The sequence below is a fragment of the Lithobates pipiens genome, unplaced genomic scaffold (assembly GCF_037356315.1).
Source record: "Lithobates pipiens isolate NorthernLeopardFrog02 unplaced genomic scaffold, aLitPip1_a1.2 Scaffold_18, whole genome shotgun sequence".
NCBI lineage: Eukaryota > Metazoa > Chordata > Amphibia > Anura > Ranidae > Lithobates > Lithobates pipiens.
Window position 1 is genome coordinate 55604649 of NW_027507758.1, and position 21958 is coordinate 55626606.

Sequence of the window (21958 nt, forward strand, 5' to 3'; positions counted from 1 at the left end):
AGAAAAGTACATTTCATTCTGGTGGTTCAGTTTACACAGCTCTCCACGTCAGACAATCACTGAGGTCTCAGAAAAGGAAGGCTTCAATCTAGGTTATGCGACTGACACAGACAATATTGTGCACACTGTTTACTTTAGGGTTCACTGCAGCAAAACATGAATTATTTTGCTGTGGGCAAAGATAATAAAATATTTTTATTCAATAGGAAAGAAAATGGTTCCATTACAATACCTGAACTTACAACAAAATTCAATGGACAACAGCACTGCAAAGACCAGGGATGTTTTTTTTTGCGTTTGCAGTCTGGTGGGATTTATGCACCTACAGACACGAGATGTATAGCTAAAGCTCTTTTGGCCCTACTACTCCTATGGACCCTGTTTTCAGCCGTCAGCAGGCTAAAGCCCTGTCCAGGCTCATGAAAGATCCAGGAGGATCCACCCAGACTGCCCCACCATGTAACAGAGCCTGAGCCAGCTGCTCCTGCCCCCTCCAGAGCCCAGCACTCCAGGGAGTGCTGGAGGGGCTGAACAGAAAAGCCAGTGGACTGACAGTCACCAGCTCTCAGCTCAGAGCAGAAGGGGAGAACTGAGCAATCAGCGGTGCTTGAAAGCTCGGTTCTTGTGATAGAGCTGGCAGGGGACAGTTGCAGCTGGGATCAGTTCTGCAGCCATTTTTTGCCATTTCCTATAGCGACATCCAGCTTTAATTCTCAATGAACTACCAGAGTGCTGCTGAGTGTTGTAGGTAGTTCATTGATACTTCCTGTCATTGTGTAACTACCTGCTCATATGAGCAGACCGCTTATACTGAGCCTGCAGGAGCCCTGCATTGCACCTATGATCTGCTGATCGCAGGTGCATTGCTTTGCAGGCTCTTAGTAAAAAAATAATGCACATTTTTTTACCTACAAAAAGACGTACTTTTTTTTTTTACAAAAAGTGAACTTCTCATTTAAAAAACACAAAACTTAGCCAAGCCCCATCTAAAGGCCCATGCGCACCTCTGCACCTAATCAAATTTTAGTGATTGGGCAAGAGATTTCAGTAGCACTTATAAACATTCTGTGCTTGTCTTCAGTATCATACCAAACCAGCCGCGACGAGCAAATCTAAGATTTGCTTAAAACAAAAAATAAAGGCACACCAGCATTACACACCCAGCCTGCTTTTACAAGCTAAGTGGTGACGTAGCTTCTGCCAACACCATTGCTGGCTTGGGAACACCCACCAGGCATTATTTGTGGTCTTGGCTGACTATGGGATGCATGGTGGTGGAAGAACATTTACATATGGATATCAATGCTGACTGAGGTTTGATGTTACAAAGCTCTATGGTTTCATTAAAACTGGGTCAACTGAGATTGAGCTTATACCAGCCTACAAATAAAAAAAAAAAAAAAAAAGGAGCAGGCCTTCTGAGAAATGCCAAGCCGACATATCATATGTTAACCATTAACTTTTTATACTTACTTATCTGAAGCTTTGGAAGCCTTTGAGGTCAGTTTTGATGTTGAAGCTGCCCTCATTAGCCTGTTTCGACTGTCATCAGAGGATTCCCATGCGTTGTGTGATTTTTCAATAGTGGAGGTTCTCTTTATACTGGCAGGGTTTAGAAAATACAGTTACCTTAAATGTCACAATAAAGAAACATCAAGCAAATAACGACAGATACTGCCAGTCTACTCAGCCATATGACAAAAGGTAAAAAGAAAAACCCAAGCAGGAAATACATAAAAAAATAAAAAATAAAGCACGACAGCTGTTTTGAAGAGGACTGACATCCATAAGCGGACTGGCCACTGTCCTGGTTTTTAAATATAAGTACAGAGAGGGGGTTAAAAACAATATTCTGTGAACCTAACATTTAAGTGAGAAAGCACATTTAGTTAGTAAAGCAGGCACCACCATAGACTATGAAGGGCGAGGACGACACACATTGATATGGCAATATTTGCAAGTTACAAATTATTCATATGGACGAAGGTAGACACAAACGGAAAAAGAGTAAACACCACAGAGATGCTAATGACCACAGAATCATGCCTGTCTGCAAGTCCTCATTTCATTATTTAAGCTGAATCTGTCAGTTATTTAAACAGCTGAAGTGAGAACGTTGCAAAGTGTTTAGCAGTAAAGTTTATGCTTTGGTGAGAATTTTGGAGTAGATTAGTATAACAGGGAAATCACAAGAGCAGGGGTAATTGTCGACACCCAAGCAAAGCTTAGAAACAGCAAATTTAAAAAGTGAGGATACAAGGGCATTTAGACACTCCTATGCCTGGCAAGAGTTGCAATGATTCAAATCCTGTGTTTTAAAAAGGAAAAAAAAAAAAAAAAAAAAAAAAAATGATTGTCATGTCTATTGTCACACAACTTCACATAAAACTGATAGTGATGAACAGACTAGGTAGAAGAACATGGAGTCCTTGACTGATCAAACCCTTTTCGGATGAACCAAGTTAGTATACACCTGCAGTTTTATTAATTCCATGGAAGAGTGATTAATTGCATGCAACAGGCTAAATTCAAACTATCCTTGGAAATTGTAAGAGACCTCCAATATCTGAAGAAGCCCAAGTAATAAGGAGTAAATATATAATCAATGCACAGGCCCCTGTAAGATGCTTTTCGGCAATAAAATATGTTGGGTGGAGAGCGAGCGGCTGACACTTTCATGCTTGCTGGTGGATAGTGTTTGCCTAATGCATGCTGTACGACAGTATTTCACTATTGGGTTTCTTTACTTAAACTGGGGAGTGCAAAATCAGGTGCAATTCTGCATAGAAACCAATCAGCTTCCTGATTTTAATGCAAAAACTTGAACAAGCTGAAGTTAGAATCTTATTGGCTACCATGCACAGCTGCACCAGATTCTCCAGTTTTAGTAAACCTACCTCTACGAGTCTGTCCTTTTCCTCTCTCCGTGATCCATTTGTGATGTTTTAAGGAGTTGTGATGCCTGCTTGAGGAGGTTCATCCGATAGTGACCGGTTATTTGGTAGGGTGCCACTCAGGATCAATGGATGGGGGTAAACAGACTAGTTCATCCACAACAGCTGCCAAGAGTGTAGGCAGGGGATGGAGCCCATCCAGTCTCCTAAATTGGACTCAAGAGGGGTAACCCCTGAAGGCTGTACATCTAGGTATTCCAAAAAGTTAATAGTGTGGCAACCTCAGCCTGGACTCAGACTAGGCCACGCTTCCTATGGGGGCACTCGTGCATGCTCGAGCTGGGCTGCTTGCGTCTATTCAAAACACACGGCCTGGCTCAGAGCCCGCCCCCCCCCCCCCCCCTCTGCTGGCAGGCTTTGATTTACAGCAGCTGGAGCCAATGTCTACTGCTGCTTTCAGCCAAACCTCAGACAGGGGAAATTGAAGAGAAGAGAAGAGCTGCTGCAGATGTGCACAGCGCTGTATCCAGAGGGTTTAGGTGAGTATTTAGGAGCAGTTGGGGGCTGTGCTACCATTAAAAAGTAAGTCCACCCTAAAACTAAAAGCCCTGCATCTATAGACAGTCACAATCTAACACTAATCTATCTAGCCCAGTAAAGAATTCAGTATACATATCTTTTTTGAAGCTGATGCAGTCTCCAGCGGCGGAAGCTCTGCAGAGGACACAATCAACAACGGCTGTGAAATGAATGGGGCGTGACATCACCCATATACTTACTGCCGGGCGTCCGTTGTCGGCTGTGTCTTTTGCACCCGCCTACACAGTGAAGCCGCAGCCGACAGCTCAGCATGGGATCGGGTCCAATCGGCTTCAAAAAAAGGTATGTAACCGATTTCTTCTTTACAGGGCTAGATAGGTTGGTGTTAGATCGTGGATGTCTGTATACACAGGGGTTTTAGTGTTAGGGTGGACTTCTACTTTAATGCTGAGAAGGCATTAAAGAGGAAGTAAAGGGGAAAAAAAAAAAAAAAAAAACACACCCTGCAAGGCAAAGGCATAATGAGCTAGTATGCATAGCATACTAGCTCATTATGAATAATTTACCCGAGAACGAAGCCCCCGAAGCGGTCCTCCGTCTTCCTTTTCACCGCTGCCATGGATCGCGGAGCAACTTCCAGGTCTCGCGGCTCTGTGATTCGCCGGAGCCGCGATGACGTCACTCCCGCGCATGCGCACGGGAGCCGACACTCGCGGCATATCGCCGCGAACTGCGGCCTGCCCAGTGCGCCTGTGCGCCGCTGTCTTCGGGTAAATATCTCCTAAACCGTATAGGTTTAGGAGATATTTCTTGGACCTACAGGTAAGCCTTAATCTAGGCTTACCTGTAGATCAAAGTGGTTTGTAAGGGTTTACAACCACTTTAAGTTAAAAAAAATAAAACTTTTACCATTACAACCCCTTTAAAATGTGCACTCTTTAAAATAGTTAACCTTTCATAAAAAAAGCCAAATATTCTAAACCATGCCAATTGGTACAATAATTTTCATTATATCCGAAAACATTTTATTACTATATCAACAGTAGCTTAATGTTCTGTAAAATGTCATTAAACCTGATTAAAATCAGTGTAGCAAAATGGTTCCATTCCCGCTCATGTTTGCGGAGATAAATCTCGCTTTGTATGGCTTTTTGGGTTACACTGCAAATCTGTTAATAGCTCCGCTTTTAAGCCATAAAACAATCTAAAGTTCCAGATTCCTCCTCTCAAGCGGAACATGACACTCTGCCAGCATTTTATTATGCCCTTTGTGTGTAACAGAAACATTTATGGCTTCAGCCTGACAAGCTTGAACAGGGCATTCTTCGCTAAGGAACACATGGTTGTAAGTGCACTTGAGTTATAGTAAAGATTCTCAGCATACTTAGAGGCTCTTAACAGGACTGAGCCCGAGGACACGCTAGAAGGGATTGTTCAACACTGAGCACACTGCTAGAGGACATGGTCACAGACTGCTGAAGATCATTGCCATTACAGCCCTTTTACAGATCAACTCTCCCACACTTGAGATCTACCTCTCCAATACTCTTACAACTTACTGTCTCCAAATGTAATATTACTCACCACAAAATCTATTATAAACAGATCATAGCAATAAATATACAGTAAAAAAAATAAAAAGGGGGGGGGGGGGTGGACAGTGCAGAATATGTGAACTAAATTAAATGCATCGAACAGATGGCTTTCTGACCAATATTTTTATCTCTGGCATGAGCTGTATCTCTATAAAAATATAGGTATCGTGTTGTGGTGCAGTAGCTCTGCCAGTCAGGTGCCAATAAAGTTTAACCACCTAGGGCAGAAAAACACTGACTAGATACCTCCAAGGCCAAGCGCCAGCTAGATTGGTCTAGTTTGGAATCAGTGTTTACTAAACAGGGTCTTAAAGTGGAATTTCAGTTACAAATGAAAACCTGCCCTTGGTTAGTATGTCTTAACTATATGCGTTATATTGTGCATTATTATAATTTCCGAGTGTCTGATTAAAAACAATAGTCCAATCATGACCAGAGGTCTCCAAACTGGCCTGCGGACTGGATGTGTCTCTTTGCTTGCATTTATCCAGCCCTTGGAGTACTATTCCCCCCCAGTGACACCTACAAAGGGGCACTACCCCCCCCAGTGACACCAAAGATGGGGCTCTACCCCACCCAATGACACCAAAGATGGGGCTCTACCCCACCCAATGACACCAAAGATGGGGCTCTACCCCACCCAATGACACCAAAGATGGGGCTCTACCCCACCCAATGACACCAAAGATGGGGCTCTATTCCACCCAATGACACCAAAGATGGGGCTCTATTCCACCCAATGACACCAAAGATGGGGCTCTATTCCACCCAATGACACCAAAGATGGGGCTCTATTCCACCCAATGACACCAAAGATGGGGCTCTATTCCATCCAATGACACCAAAGATGGGGCTCTATTCCACCCAATGACACCAAAGATGGGGCTCTATTCCACCCAATGACACCAAAGATGGGGCTTTCTTCCTCCCCACCATGTCTGGGGAATTGTGCACCAATGCCGGGGCATGTTCTATTTCCATTAGTCAGTCTGGCCCCCCTCAACTCTGAAGCACAGTAGACTGGCCCTTTATTTGGAAAGTTTGAAGGCCCCTGATCTAGACAAGTAATCATTCCTCCTTCACTCTACCAACAAAAGTGTGCCAGTTCAGCCAAATGTGGCTGACCACAGGCATTACCTGGAACCGTTGCCTGTGTAAGCATCATGGTACAGCTCCGACCAGCCTCACCCCACCTGTCCCCTCCCCTGTCCCACCCGGCCAAGCACCATCTGTGATGCCCTATGTTTTCGCATTAATGAGGATGCACAAGTTTCCTTATTCACGAGTGCTCCAAAAGAAATGTGCATCACTACCTCCTATCCTCCTAGACCAGTGATGGCGAACCTTGGCACCCCAGATGTTTTGGAACTACATTTCCCATGATGCTCCAGTACACTGCAAAGTGCCAGAGCATCATGGGAAATGTAGTTCCAAAACATCTGGGGTGCCAAGGTTCGCCATCACTGCCCTAGACTCTTTGGGTTTCTGGAGTGACTGGAGAGCTGCAAGTGTGCCTCTAAAGGTCCATTCACACAGGGCAGACTCTGGCTGCGATTAGCTAGCTCAGTGGGGGATCTGGCCAAAGATCCCCACCGAGCAAGCAGCTGAAAGGTCCCGGGTCTGCTCTGCTTATGCAGCTCTTTGCTCAATGGGCAGTTGAATGTAGACAGCCCGCCTGTCCATTTACACCCGACTACCATCCGATCCACTAGACGGAAGAGGAACAGATCCCCATCAATCTGTTTTTAGTGGATTGGATGTATGTGGATGTAAACAGACATCAGTTTACATCCTCTGCTCCATAGAGAAGAATGACGGTTATGATTAGGTCCGCTTAAAAAAATTGGCAGGTGGACCTGATTGGAACGTGTGTGTGAAAGGGGCCTAAAGTAACACCTTTTACACATATCGACATACTAATATGGTGTAACCGATTGCATGGAGTCAATAGCAAGCCTTTCCTTCCAGTTTAAGTATAAGAACAGATTACACTTGTGGAGCTCTGCTCAGGTAATTTAGCTGCAATGTTGAGACACCAAGTACCTTTTATGTAGAAAACATTCACTGTTAGTCACACATTTGAAGACAGGGTTTTGGGGAAAAAAGTTAAGGATATTGTTGTGGTTACAAGATGAATCCACCTTTATTCATTTACCTTCCATAACCATTTAGAGAAAACACTAAACTGCATGCAAATGTCCTTGTCCCCCTAAGCAAATTTCCCAGTCTCAGTTATATTATATATACACACGGACCAGTTTAAGTGGATGGTAACCAATCAAAATGTTTTTCGAGAGCTCAGAGGACCTCGTAAACATCTCTTCATCACTGCACATAAACAAGTGTGTGTTTACAGGTAGATTAAATGAAAGTGGGGGGCAAGGGGTGTCAAAACATTTGGCACAAAAAAAATGCTAATTTTTCCAATGTTAAAATTTTGGGCTGTATAAGCAATGTATATTCCCATCTCTCCTCTAATATTTTTGCAAAAGCTGGAAAGCAAAGCAATTTAAGTCCTGTAGAGAAGCAAAATTTCTGTCTGCTGTTGCAATAGCGATCTCAGCCAGGCACTGTAAAGACACTGTATAGGCAATGCGGAGACACATTTGCTCTTGGATAGACAGCAACAGCTCTCAGATAAAGTGCTACTTGACACTGCGCCCCTCCCCAGTCTGGCACTGCGGATGACAACACAGACTAATCATTACAACTCTTGCCACTTGTACCCTCCTCGGTGTGATATAAACCTTTTGGTTGAAGCAGCGTTTCTGCTTTCCTGATTTTGCCTGTGTGTTTGGCTGGTCTGTGGGGAAGGTTGGGGAGAAGGAGATGCCTGATTTAATGGGCTCTGATCATTTGTATTTGATTCCTCTTTGACGCCTTGGGGTCTCTCTTTCTTTTTCTCTGTGCTACTGTAAAAATAAATGAAAACAACATAAAAACACAATTGACAATGAAATATAAGGAGACATAAAAAAATAAAAAAAATGGTAATGGAGTAGCAGAATGTCACAAAACCACAAATAAATCATCTGTGACACCGGAGGGCTTCTGTACATAAAGTAAAGGAGTAATTAGGCGTGTTACATGTTGCATGCATTTGGCATTTTTTTTCTGCCGGAACGCTCCAATTTTTTTGTGGGCCTGTAAAACCCCTACTGTATGCGTGCATGGACACAGGCTAAAATGGAGGGGCATTTAGAGGTAAAAAAATAAATATTTAAGAAAAAGTCAAACACCTTTAACAGCTTCAATACTGGGCACTTTTACCCCCCTTCCTGCCCAGACTAATTTTCAGCTTTCCGCGCTGTCGCACTTTGGATACAGTGCTGCACAACCGCACATTTGTCATTGAAACTACATTTATTTATTTTTTCACACAAATCTTTCTTTTGGTGGTATTCATTCACCGCTGTGTTTTTTATTTATTGCAAAAAAAAATAAAAATTTGTTTGTCAGAAAACTTTGAAACATATCCACTGCACACTCCTTCAGTGATGTGTGCTGATGCGGAAGCACTAGTAAGCAGTACTCATGGGCACCAATAGGTGGCTCCGATGTGCAGCACTGATCTATAAGGTGGCACTTATATAAAAAAATACAAAATGGCCTCACCAATGGGCACGGTTGGGGCTGCACTGATGATCAGAACCCTGATAATCTACACAGGTCTCTGCTGTGGGGAAATGCCTCCGATTGACTCTCCTCTCACTGTCAGTGTGAGACGAGGAGAGGCAATAACTGGCATTTCCTTGTTTACATGTGATCAACTGTGATTGGACACAGCTGATCACATGGATAAATAGCCATGTCATTGGCTCTTCACTGAGATGGGGGGTTGAGCAGTGTCCCAGTGACACAGTGCGCCTGCCGCGGGTGTGCAAACGTGGAGAGACTGGGGCAATGTCATCCCAGAACAGAGCACCCCACCCACCGCCATTTGTCTATATGGTGGGCAGGAGGTCATTAAAAGTGGAGTTTTAGCACCCAGTGTGCACGAGGCCTAAAACAATTTAAAGAAAAATAAAAACAAAGATCCATTAAAAAGTGGATGTGGATGATTTTTGGAGAAATTTTTTTTCGTATGAGGTTACTATTTTTATTATTATACAGGATTTATATAGCAGCAACAGTTTGCGCAGCACTTTACAATATAAAGGGGACAAAACAATTACAATACAGTTCAACACAGGAGGAATAGGAGGATAAGTGGACTTAAACTTCCCCCAAATGACTTCCATCTGGCTTTGATAAAAATCTTCCCAGGATCCTATACCCAAATAACAGCAGAGCGCCGCTTCCCGGCCACAGTAGATACTTTGATGATTAAATGCCCCAGGACATGGTTGACAGGACACTGCGATATAAATAGAGAATAATGGCAATCCTCCTCTGCACCTGGATGCGTATGTTACAAGATTGTTATTAGACTGCATGGAAATGCATAGGTCTTCTGTATATACATCCCCATTTCAATTGGGATACAGCAGCTGCATGGAAATGGCCTCTGCTCCAAATTTAACAGCTGTGCAGGTGCTCAACCCCAAATGCAAATGGACTGTGTTCTGGGCCATTCACAGCTGTAAATGTGGGAGCAGAGGCGCTGTCCATGCAGTTGCTGCATAATAACTGACATAAATGGGACTGCCTGCACAGGAATGCATGAACATCTGTGCATCCCCATGCAGATAAGGAAAGCCTTTCTTTGGTGTATGCTGCAGTATTCCCCATCCTAAATGTAATAAAATGTTTTTTTTTTGTTTTTGTTTTTTATCTTCAACACCACACAAGAATTTTTTAAACTGAAGCTGAAGTGTTCACATTTCCATTCGGTGCCTGTGTGAGCAATGCCACTTAATGCACAATGCCTGAAAATGCATACATTAAGGCAGCACATAAGGTAGATGTGAATGGACGGACCCTCAAGGTTTCAAACTAGATAGAAACAACTAAAGTCTGGTTCAGAAAAACAAAACAAAAAAACAAAAAAAAAACAAACAACACACACCAATGCTTCATCTGCAGTATTACAAACATAAAATTAGTGAAATACTTTATTTCCCAAATATGATCTACTTATTTTTCAAAATGTAATTTGAATAATGAATTCTGTATGTGTCAATAAAGCTGTAAACTGATAATAAATGTACATTTTTCATAAATATTAAATGGAGTGCTACTTTGTACTTGCGAACATCAAAACCTAGCTTTGATGGAATTTCTTATAGGATAAAATAGTGAGGCAACTCCAATTTAATCATTTTTCATGCTGTTCTTTGAAGCTCAGATGTGTAAAAATTACACGCCAAAAAGGGGAGGAAATATATATACACATCAACCAAGACCCCGTATTATATAGTATATACCACATAGTATAAACCTAAAAATATTCTATAAATTGGTTTGAAAAGTAAAAAAAAAAAAATTATATATACACACACATACATCTACATCTATTTTTTTTTCTCTTTGCTCTTCAACTAACCGTTCTGGAAGCAACACATTGTGGGATATAAAGAAAACAAGGCAATTTTTTTTCTAAATTGCAGCTTCCCTATATATCCATATACACCATTAACCTCTTCACGCAGCTGCACACATATGCAGCCAATTGGCAGGCGCTCCTGATGCATACGTGATTGAAAACGATTGATCATGTGACTGCTTTAACAATTACATCGGTCACATGATCGGAAAGATCCCCTCCATCTCCCAGAATTTTGATCCACTTTAAGGGCCAGGAAGCAGCAGTGGCAGGAAGGGGTTAATGTACCACTTTTGTAGAAAAAGAAAAAGCTTTATATAGGTCGTAGGACAGTCCTTACATCAACCTCCAGTTTGTTGTATAGAAAGTGCCTCCATTACTTCCTGGTATCCACCCTTTAGGTGGGCAAAACCGTTAAGGGCCCTTTCACACAGGCGGTCCACCCTGGCGGACTCCGCTTTGCTCAACGTGGGGATTGATCTGCTGAGCAGGCAGATGACAGGTCTATCTCCGCTCAATATGCAGACGGACCTGTCAGAGAGCCCAGCTCTCCTCTATGGGGAGATTGGATGAAAACAGACCACATTTCTATTTTCATCTGATCCCATCTGCCAGATGGATGGAAAATAGGGTCACCATCCATCTGGATTTCACAAACAGAAGGGATAACAGCGGGTGTCAGAGGACATGACACCGCCGACATCCGCAGCTCCATAGGAGTGAATGGAGGGACTGATCAGGTCCGCCTGAAAAACTGACAGGCAAACCTGTTCAGAAAGCCTGTGTTAAAGGGGCCTCAGAGTCACAAAATAGTTCAGCAGCTGACCTCATTAACACACCTTACACCTGCCCTCCCCCTCCAGGAGATTGCTCCCACCTATCTCTGTACTCGCATACAAGCAAACTGGAGTTGAATGGTACCTTCAACAAAGCTTGCTGAAAGCTCTGCAAAATCTGTCAAAGCTTGCTGTTCATACAGCTCATACAAGCTGAAGCCTGTGTGAAACAGGCCTTTGACATGTTACCATTTGTCATGTTACCACTACCATCGAAAGTAAAAGTAAATCCCAAATTTTGGGTTGTCCCCAGTACAGTAATAGAGGGAAAATCTTTCCTCTTCCCAAATTTCTGGCTATAGGACAGGAAATGCAGGGAAGTTTCTCCAATGGGACCCAGATGGCAAAAAAATAAATAAACAGGGGGTTATAACCTTCCCTTAGGCTCGGTTTTTCAAGCACTTAACACTAGAAAGCCTCTGCAAAGCCTCCCGAAAAAAGCCTCTCATATTACAGTGTGTCTTTTCACACTGGAGCAGGTTGAGAGCACTGTAATTAGCGCTCCCAAAATGCCCTGCCTATTACAATGAATAGGCAGTGCTTTGAAAGTGCTGCAAAACTGGACTTATCTTGTTTGGGGGTGGTAAAATGCATCCCGCTAGCGGCCGAAAAGCTGCGCAAAAGTGCAGTTAAAACAGTGCCAAGGCGCCACAAAAACAAACAGCACTTTTGTCTTCCTCTGGATCAACTGTGGTTATAGGATTGTATGATGTCTCCCCCTCACCCCTTTATTGGTTGAACTTAATGGACTTGTGTCTTTTTTCAACCAGACTAACAATGGGGTTTATTTACTAAAGCTAAAGAGGGCAAAATCTGTAAATTATGCAGAGAAACCAATCAGCTTCTAACCTCAGCTTGTGTAAGCTTTAGCAATAAAACCCGGAAGCACGTTGGTTTCTCTGCAGAATATTGCCCTCTCTAGCTTTAGTAAAGAAACCCCTATGCGACATACCACGGCCTGAGTTTTAAAAGTAGGATGCAAAATATCAAGGTTTGAAGTGGTAAGGCTGAGTATATTTTAGATTGAATAGTAGTACACTCGCTATAAATAGGCCCCCCTAAATGTACGCTTACATACCGTAGGTTATACGATTTTCCTAACCAGAAAGCACTTTTCTTTGCACCTTTTTTGGAGGATGCACCCTTTTTTACTAGTATTATCTGACTTTGGTGTGAAGCCTCATCCTTAAAGCTAAATCCCAGCCACTGTCCCACTATCCAATGAGATAACCTACAGGGGTAGTTCCATTACAAATTGGGATTGTAGGTGGTGCTTACTTCTAAGAGTTGAAGTTGGCTCCTAAGCCCTTAAGAAATTAAGCTTTTAGAGGCAGATAACCAGCATCAGAGGGGCCAACACAGGAGGGTTGTGCTGGTTAATACATATAATTACAGGACTTTTAGTTTTAAAAGCCACATTAGGACATAAACGTGGCCTGTGGCACAATGCATGGAAAACATAAATTGCCCTTCTTAACTTACTAAGACTTTAGAGTAAAGTGAGAGAGGGAGATTATGAAAAACAGACAGGTTACATTTAAGTCTTTCTGCACTCTAAGTTTTCGAAGAGTTGGCACACGTTTGACCTGCTTACCATTATCACAGAGTAAAAGTGAGAGAGAATCACATTTGGGGTTTTCCTCAGAACAGGAAAAAGGGGAGTAATCTTCCAATGAGGATACTAGTTCTGGTAACAACCAGGAATTCCCTCAATTCTGAGAACTTTTCTCACACTTCCTATTTTGCTGGCAGGAAGTGAAGGCAAATCTCCCCAATGGGGTAAAAAACAAAAACAAAAAAAAAAAAAAAAAAAAACTGACAGGGCTTATAACCCTAATTAGTTCCACCTTAAACCATTGTTGGGGCCACTGTGATTTCCACTACTTTAAATTTTGAACAGGGAGCATACCACTTTAAGTCTAGGTTCACACTGGTGCGTGGAAAACACCATATTCCTGTGCACATCACTTGCGATGTCTGTGGGGTATGATTTTGAGCCATACATTTTGTATGGTTCAACGCACATTGCATCTGCAACAAAATGGTTCAGGACCTTTAATTTCCCACATCTGAATCGCATTGCATGGGCGTTCACACCCATGTAATGCAATCCTGGCAATCGCACAGCATTTTACTATCTTTTTCGGGGTGTCGATAATCTAACATTGACACCCGCAGCAGATCGCATAAACTGCATTTGATTGTGAAGCAGTGCGATGCGGGGAAAACGCAGCAAATCTTGTGCGTTTCCCACATTGGATCAGTGTGAACTAGGGCTTAATGGGCTTGGAGCATTGATACAAGCGCCTGCATCAATGCACCAGACTCCAAAGATTTCTGTATTTGCAGCATTTTTAAGAGACGAAGCATGGGGAAATCACCATGTATGAACAGTTAGGCCTCATGCACCCTGGACGTTTTTACAGTGGCTTTTTTGGCTTCATTAATTTTTTTTCTGCAGCCAGTAAACTCATGTTATCCCATGTGTCCATGCACACATAGGCTTTTATCAATGCTTTTTGGCTGGAAAAAAACCCAGAACTAGTGGTTTTGAAAACGTTTTTCAAAATGTAGAATACTCCAACTCTAATAAAACAATAAAAAAACGCTGAAAATGCAGCTATTCCGCGTTTAACGTTTTTGAGCCAAAAGCCTTTGCGGGTTTTTTTTATAGCTTTTTAAGCATAACTATACTTCCACAAACGCTAAAAAACACATTCTATGTCTACAGCGAATTCTACTGGCGCTTTTAGAACGTTCAATGTGCATTAGGTCTTAAGATGAATAAATATAATATTTTGCCCAGACACACATTTTAACAATAACATTTAAAAAATTTCAGTTTTGTAGCTTCAAAGTAAACCACACTATTAAAACCTTCAGCATCTCAGGTCTTTCATTTTTCATGGAGATGGTAAATACCTTTTAGCAGCTGATGCCAATGTATCTTTTCTAGCAACAGACGCAGTATGGGTTGGTTTTCTGGTTCCAGCTCCTCCATTGGTAATACAAGACATAGAAAGGGCTTCACGTAGTGCTGGAGGACCTGGGAAAAACAATTTAAAACACAATTAAGTATTTGGCACAATAAAACCTGTATCTTGGAAAAATAGATACATTTTCAAAAGCAGAGTTCAGAAACGAAAGCCTACACATTTTCTCAATGCTGGTTTCCATTAACAGGTCATGGAGCTGGGGGTCTCCTTCCTCAACCCCCCTTACTGCTTTTCAGAATGATTCCGAATGCTGCATGACGCAAACCTTCCAACTTGGTTTGCGAAAGGTTCCCAAAAATGACCAGACTGAAGTAGGCTGAACAAGGGTTCCAGGAGGTGGAGGTTTGAGTTCCTCGGCTGCTCACCTTAACTACTTTGGCCCTAGAAGGTTTTACCCACTTCATGACCAGGCCATTTTTTGCAATACAGTATTGCGTTATTTTAACTGACAATTGTGTGGTCGTGTGACGCAGTACACAGATAAAATTGATGTCTTTTCCCCCCCCACAAATAGAGCTTTTGTGTGGTATTTGATCACCTCTGCAGTTTTTATTTTTTGCGTTATAAACAAAAAAAAAAGACTTGAAAAAACGCATTTTTTACTTTCTGCTAAAAAACATATCCAATAAAAAAATTTTTAAAAAATTGAATTTCTTCATCAATTTAGGCCAATATGTATTCTGTTAAAAAATGTTGGTAAAAAAAATCTTAACTCCTGGATGACATCAATTCTATAGGGCAATTGAATGTACCCAGCAGTCCAATCCCCCTCCTCCTGGGTATATGCTCCTTCATCGAGGCTCCCCAGCGGAAAAAGCCATTTGTCTTTTACACCTCTATGTATGCTAGAAAGGCTATTCTTTTGAAATGGAATCAAGCTCAACCCCCCACCAAGCAGCTCTGGCTGCAACTTATCAATAATGCGCTGCCTTTATATAAATTAACTTACATGGGGAGGAATTGCCCAGGGAAGTTTGATAGAATATGGGCGGAATGGGTAGAGGCTAAACAACTGACTATTGGGTAGCCGGGTGCTCTTCTCCGGATTAACCGGGCCTGATGTGGGCCTGGGGCTGTTGGGTGGCGGTCGTGGGGGGCGGGGGGGGGGGACATGGCGGGCTTTTGCCCCTCTCCCCCCCCTCCCCTCCCCCCCCCCCCCTCTGGTGGTGTATTTCAATCAATTGTTATATTTGCACGCTAGATGCTGACGGGCTGCAAGGGCTGAGAGTGGGCTATGCCCCACAGTAATACCCCGGTTGATTGTGTATGTATTTGATAAAGAACAGGGTTATTGATTGTGCTACAATGTCTGGCTAAACTGTACTGATTCTGGATTGTATTAATTGTGTTTTTTATGGTTAAATAAACTTTATGTTAAAAAAAAAAAAAAAAAAAATCTTAACAAGCGTATATTGATTGGTTTGCGCAAAAGTTATAGCGTCTACAAACTATGGGATATTTTTATGGATGCTTTATTTTTGTTTTACCAGTAATGGTGTACTAATGACACTGGCCGGGAAGGGATTAACACCAGGGGCCATCAAAGGGTTAAGTGTGTCTCTAGGGGATGCTTTCTGTGTGGGGGATGGACTGACTGGGAGACCACAGAGATCCGTGTTCCTGCTTAGCAGGTACACAAGATCACTGTGTTCTCCCCTGTAAGTACAGCGATCTGTCTTGTCCACATAGGCAGATCGCCGCTCTGCCTCTCTGGGTAAACGATTGGCAGATCCCGCCGATTGGCTACCCTTATGCACTCCCACTGTCTACTGCATGAAATGACATACATGTACGTCGTTTCGTGCAATACAGCTGCCCTGCCGTATATCTGTGGTGGGCAGTCTTTAAAAGTAGTTAAACAGCACCGGTGGAGGCTCGACTGGAAGGGCGAGCAAACCTTCCCCTCAAAAGAGGAAAGCCTTCTTTAATAAATTTTACCTGCTGTTATGCTTGCTTTTATAACAAGCCAGGACTGATAGCTTTCTTCTATAACAAAATTATAGTAAGGCTTTTATTTTTTCTTTGTCTAATAGGAGTATGTTAGGGCTTGTGCACACAGGCGTATGAACAAATATGCTGCCAAAAAAGCGCCTCCAATGCCATCACTGCCATGTTTTTAGGCACGTACGCAAGTGTGCATTGTGTTTAGAGGTGTATGAGCAAAAGTCAATCTACTGGCTAGAATATTAACTTATTCCAGACACTAGAATAAAAATGTATGTACATAAGCGGGCGTTTAGAAGCCTTGTGTGTACAGGGATACAATTATGCTGGAAAACTTCTCTCTGGTTTGGGGAATAAAGCAGCTCTAAAATACACCTGTAAACGACCTACTGAACATAAAGATAACCTAGAGGTGCTTTCAATGGCATAAAAAAAAAAAAAAAAAAAAAAAAAATATGGCAGACACCTCAAGCAGTGGCATATTTTTTACCCGTGTGCATGAGCTCATAGTCCAAATTATGTCAGAAATTAGTAAATAGTGTTTCTGCAGCACCAGAGTAGAACAAGCCTTACATTTTTTATTGCCTAAGCAACACATACAACACCATGAGGACTTTGTATTCATCGATTACTTCACAGCTATTCTCCAATGCACTGAATGGTAGGCAATGCGTACACTTTACTCAGATTTAAAGAAAACTTCAAGAATTGTGGATTGGAGCCTGATGGGCTGAGACAGGCCCTGCCTTCTTCCATAATATGTACTCTCCCAACTGGGTGTTTACCTTTCCACAATTCCCTACTCCATGGGGCCATTCACATCAGGTATGGTGGGACTGCGTTTGGCAGCTATTCCAGCACAGTCCCACTGCAAAACAAGGCAGCACGCCCCCCCCCATCCCCTGTGTGTCCAGTTCACACCATTGCATTGCGTGGGGGAAAAAATATAAAATGCAGCAGAGAGAAATTTCCCTATACTCAATATCAAAGTGACAACAGAAGTGAGCTGAAATCTCTCCACAGTACAGGAAAGCCTCTTAATGGTCACCCACACAAGTATCCACATTGAGAGCTTTTTTTTCCTCTATTCCAGTGCAATGTAAAATGTAGGATTCTCCCTCCAAAATAAGGTCACCAGGACAAATAAGAGTGTAAATCTACCAATCCTCCTCACAGAACCCCTAAAAACATAAAAAAGTGGCTCTAGATCAGTGGTTCTTACGGACCATAAACACAACTTTACATGCAATATATGTACTTTATTTTATTGAAATTTGATTTCCTCATATGACAAACACAAAGTTTGCATAAAAGTAAACAATCCCAACAAAGAATGCACTATTCATGAAAAAAAAAGTAATGGACACCAATACAAAAATTAAAAGATGCATTTTTTTGTTTTTGTAAGAATCATACCTACCTTGCCTTAGTGGATTCAGCACTGGTCTGATGCTGCATCTGTCCCCCAGCACCTCTAACACTGAGCACCGAGCAATCGAACACCGCCAATCTCTCGTTTATCACAGCTCACTGCTCTGCCCCCCCTCGCTCACTGGGGCTCTGGGCTGTAGAGGGGGCGACCGGCTCAGGCTCTCAACGGCTTGCTGAGAGGCTGAGTTCGGCGCCAATCCAGGCATGTGGGTGGATCCAGACTTCATTGTTGTGATCTTGCCCGAGCCTGGACTGGCTCTGTGACATTAGCTGACAGCAGGCTTCAGCCCGCTGTCTGCTGAAAATGGGTCACAGGAGTGCAGAAAGGACTGCACAGGAGAAGTACAGAAAATGAGCTTTGGCTATACTTCTTTAAATACAATCATCTTGTGCAAATTAAAACCATTTAAATCTTGTTCAAATCTACTACTACTAGAAAATGAAAATCAGCACTTGCTAGTGCTAAAAGAAGGCACTTGTGCAGAGAACAAATTCTACAAATTTAAATGATAAACATGGGCCAACAACCATTCAAGAGATGCTTAGTGGTTGGCGCTATAAGCAGCGGCTTGGTGCATTTTCTTTCACTTCTAACAGAAAACCATTAACTGGAACAAGAGGGAGATCTGTATAGTAAATTTAATTGTTTTTTATCTGACCCTCACAGAACCCCTGATAGTCATTCATGGACCACTTAGAGGTCCACATACCCCAGGTAAGGAACCCCCTACTCTAGATCTAGTCTTCCTAATGTATTAACCTGTGCTGTGTCTATAATTAAATCATTAAATAGCTTCTCACCCAGAGCATATTTGTAAGCAGTCTTTGATCTGTTGCGACACCTCTACAAACACACCTTTGTGCAATAGCAAAAGAAAAACACAACACCTTGGCCCGTGAATGGAAGATGTGTGTGGTTTAGAAAAAACAAAACAAAAACAAAAAAAAAAACACTGATTTTCAGACATGAGGCAGATCACCTGAAATGACAGCTTTCGTCTAACAGGTAATCTGCAAGTCTGCAAATATCACATTGCCTGACAATTAGCAATGTATGCAGTCTGGGCTCAGCCAAAAAGTTAAAAAACTGGCATTTCTCAAACACCAGATGTGAAATGAATGCAAAACCAGACCCGTTTGGTGATCAGGAGGAGAGCCAAGACTGAGAAATCAAAGTAGTAAACACATCTTCCACGCTTAATGGATTTAACTACTATTTTAAAAAGGGCCCTTTCATTTCAGGATAAAAAGATAGATGGTCACAGCATTTAGATGCAGCTTTTTTCATAACAAAAGCCTTGCAATAAAGTAGAATTAGAGACAACATTGTTTTTTGAATAGTGAAAAGAGGCTGAAAGCTATTCAGGTTTTTATTGCTGTCCGTGTCTCCACCGAGGATTTCCCTCACTTCCCATCATGTTGCCAGAGCTGGAGGGAAAGCCTTATATTCCATCAGGGACGCGGACAGCAGTATATTGCTAATTGCCTGCCTCTTGCCAGTTGGAGAGCTGTAGTGAAAAATGACAGTCATCCTCCAGGAGAAGATATTCACACAACTGGAAGCCGTGGAAGCCAATGGCCGCCAGCAATCAGTAAAGTCTGAAGACCTGGGCCAGGCCTCTTTCACACAAGCATCATTCGTTCAGTCATGTTTTTACTAAGGCCCCTTTCACACAGGCGAAACCATCGGGTCTGCTTGTCAGTTTTGGAGGCGGATCCGATCAGACCATCCATTATCCTGTAGGGAGTGGCGGATGTAAACAGACATGTTTGTTTATATCCGCCGACATCCAGTTCAATAAAAAAACAGACAGATGGGGCTATGTTCCCCATCTATCTAGCGAATTGGATCAGATGGCAGTCAAGTGTAAACAGACAGGCGGACCGCCCATAGAGGAGAGAGGAACTGTCGGTGTCCCATCTGCATAAAGTGGACACAAATCAGTGGACAGATTTGCCACTAAGCTGGTGGAGTCCATACCATGTGGAGGGGGCCCAAGAAGAATGTTCAGTTCTCATCAGTAAACATTCATCTTCCATTTCCTTTACATCAGTTTTTCATCCATTTTGTGTAGGTTACATTTTTATAAAACTGGAAAACCAAAAAAATTTGTGAAATGCTCCATTTAAGAACCTGTAGGTCCATAGTAGGCAGTGTGTGGAGGAAAAAAAAAAAAGCGCAGAAGATACAGGGGGCTGCATGTGCAGGAGAAGAGTATGGAGGGAGGGATAGCAGGCAGTATGCAAAGGAAAGAGTGCTGAGGGCAGTAAGTACAGGAGAGAAGTGTGGAGGGTATGAAAGTGGGCAGTGAATGCAAAGGAGGCATATGAAGTGGTTTAACAACAGGCAATATCTGCACAGTTTCTCCAGTGCTGAGAGTTCAGGTAAGATTTTCACTGCAGCCTGTACACACTCCCACATGTGTGATGCCAATATCATGTGACCTGGCTTTCTCAGAGAATAAATAACTGTCCTCTACAGCATAAAAGACAACTGAGCATGTGCAGGTCAGCTACTCTGCCTGTGTTAGCTGGCCTTCCCCAGACAGTGCAGGATGGGGAGGAATTGTGCATACAGGATAAAACAGTCTTTTTACACAATGCAGAGGATTAACCCCTTAAGTTCCACAGCGAGTATACCAAGCATGCTATGCTGCATATACAGACTGATTTTACTGTTGTGGGTTTAATAACTTTAAGAGCCGGTTCACACAGCGGGCGATGCGAGGCGACACGACTCGCCTCGCTCTCGCAAGTCGCCCCCGTTCTGTACAATGGAACCGTTCTGAGAGGAGCGACTCGAGTCGCTCCGACTCAGAAAAAAGGTTCCTGTACTACTTTTGGGCGACCTCGGGGCGACTTGCATTGACTTCTATACAGAAGTCATCTGCAAGTTGCCGCTGAGGTCGCGGCGAGGCAAGTCGGAGTCGCCTCGCCTCGCCTGCAGTGTGAACCGGCTCTTAAGCATTTGTCATAATCATCATTAACAAACAAAAACATGTCATACTTACCTGCTCTATGCAATGATTTTGTATAGAGCAACCTATTTGCCACTACCTCTGCATAGAATGGACTGCTTTGGATTTTATATCTCACAATAAAGGTGTTGTATCGGTGTGTGGCCATCTAGGATTTTTCTTGCTCTTTTATCCACTGCAGAGCTTGCACCTGATTGTCTTAACAGGGCGTGTCTCACGGAACCTCTGCCTAGAGTGGTATCTTTCTTCCACTGATCATTAGTGTCCTGATTATCAGTGCAGCGACAGTCAGTGCTGCCAACCAGTGCCTCCCCAGCAGTGCACCCTCATCAGCGCACATCAGTGAAGGAGAAAAAAAGTTACCTGTTTGCAAGATTTTTATAACTGTGAAAATTGTGGGGGGTAATTTTAAAATTTTCTGTCTTTAGTCGTTTGTTTAGCAAAAAAAAAACAAAAAAAAAGTGGGGATTAAATAGCACCAAAAGAAATCCCTATTTGTGTGAAATTTTTTTTATAAAAATGTCATATGGATACAGTGTTGCATGACTGCAATGGCAAATGCAATTCAAAGTGCGACAGCCCTGAAATCTGGCCTGGGCAGGAAGGTGGTAAAAGTGCCCAGTGAGATAGAGATATAGAGATATATCTATACATATATATTTAGCTTTTTTGTGGACAGCATTTGGCATTGTCCTTCCACAACCTCACAGCTAGGCACACTGGCAAACATAAAACATGTGTCACTTTGTTTCCTGACGTTAGACGACAATCAGGAAGAGATACTGTGTCTCTGCTTTTCACTAATGATTTCATGGTGGATATTTTGAGTCAGAGTGACATCCTTTACTGAAATACATCTTTAGAAAATGTGTGAAAGTACAGTTACCATTTCCCATCCAGACATTTGTAGTCCAAAGGGAATAAAAACCAAAAAAACACTGAGGAAGAGGAAGATTGAACTGAACAAACATAGGTCCATGCAGGAAACAAATTACAGCCGTCACCATATACAATAAAGATTTAATTCTATTGCACACGCTAAAGAATGTATTTTGGCTATTCGTAAAATCGAAAGAAGGAAAACAGATGTTAAATAGCTGCTTTAGCTGTAAAATTTGGGGACCGGAAACCATTTTTTCTAAATGGTCATAAAAAGGCATTTTTGTTTTCCATCTTACTGCATTCTATGCATTAAAGCAGAGTTCCACCCAAAAGTGGAACTTGCACTTATTCACCCCCCTCCGGTGCCACATTTGACA

At 42.5% G+C, this 21958-nt stretch overlaps 1 protein-coding gene across 7 annotated transcripts in view; it reads right to left on the reverse strand.

The window, feature by feature from the left end:
* Positions 1-21958, reverse strand: part of LOC143987137 (echinoderm microtubule-associated protein-like 4) — a 249200-nt gene that overhangs the window by 65603 nt on the left and 161639 nt on the right. For 5 of the 7 annotated variants that reach the window (XM_077485695.1, XM_077485693.1, XM_077485697.1 and 2 more), the window contains exons 3-5: positions 14273-14396; positions 7777-7941; positions 1474-1602 (exon numbers count right to left, since the gene is read on the reverse strand). In XM_077485695.1, the coding sequence (XP_077341821.1) occupies positions 1474-1602; positions 7777-7941; positions 14273-14396 (418 nt within the window). The remainder of the gene's footprint in view (positions 1-1473; positions 1603-7776; positions 7942-14272; positions 14397-21958) is intronic. The other 2 variants (XM_077485699.1, XM_077485698.1) reach the window with 1 other exon arrangement.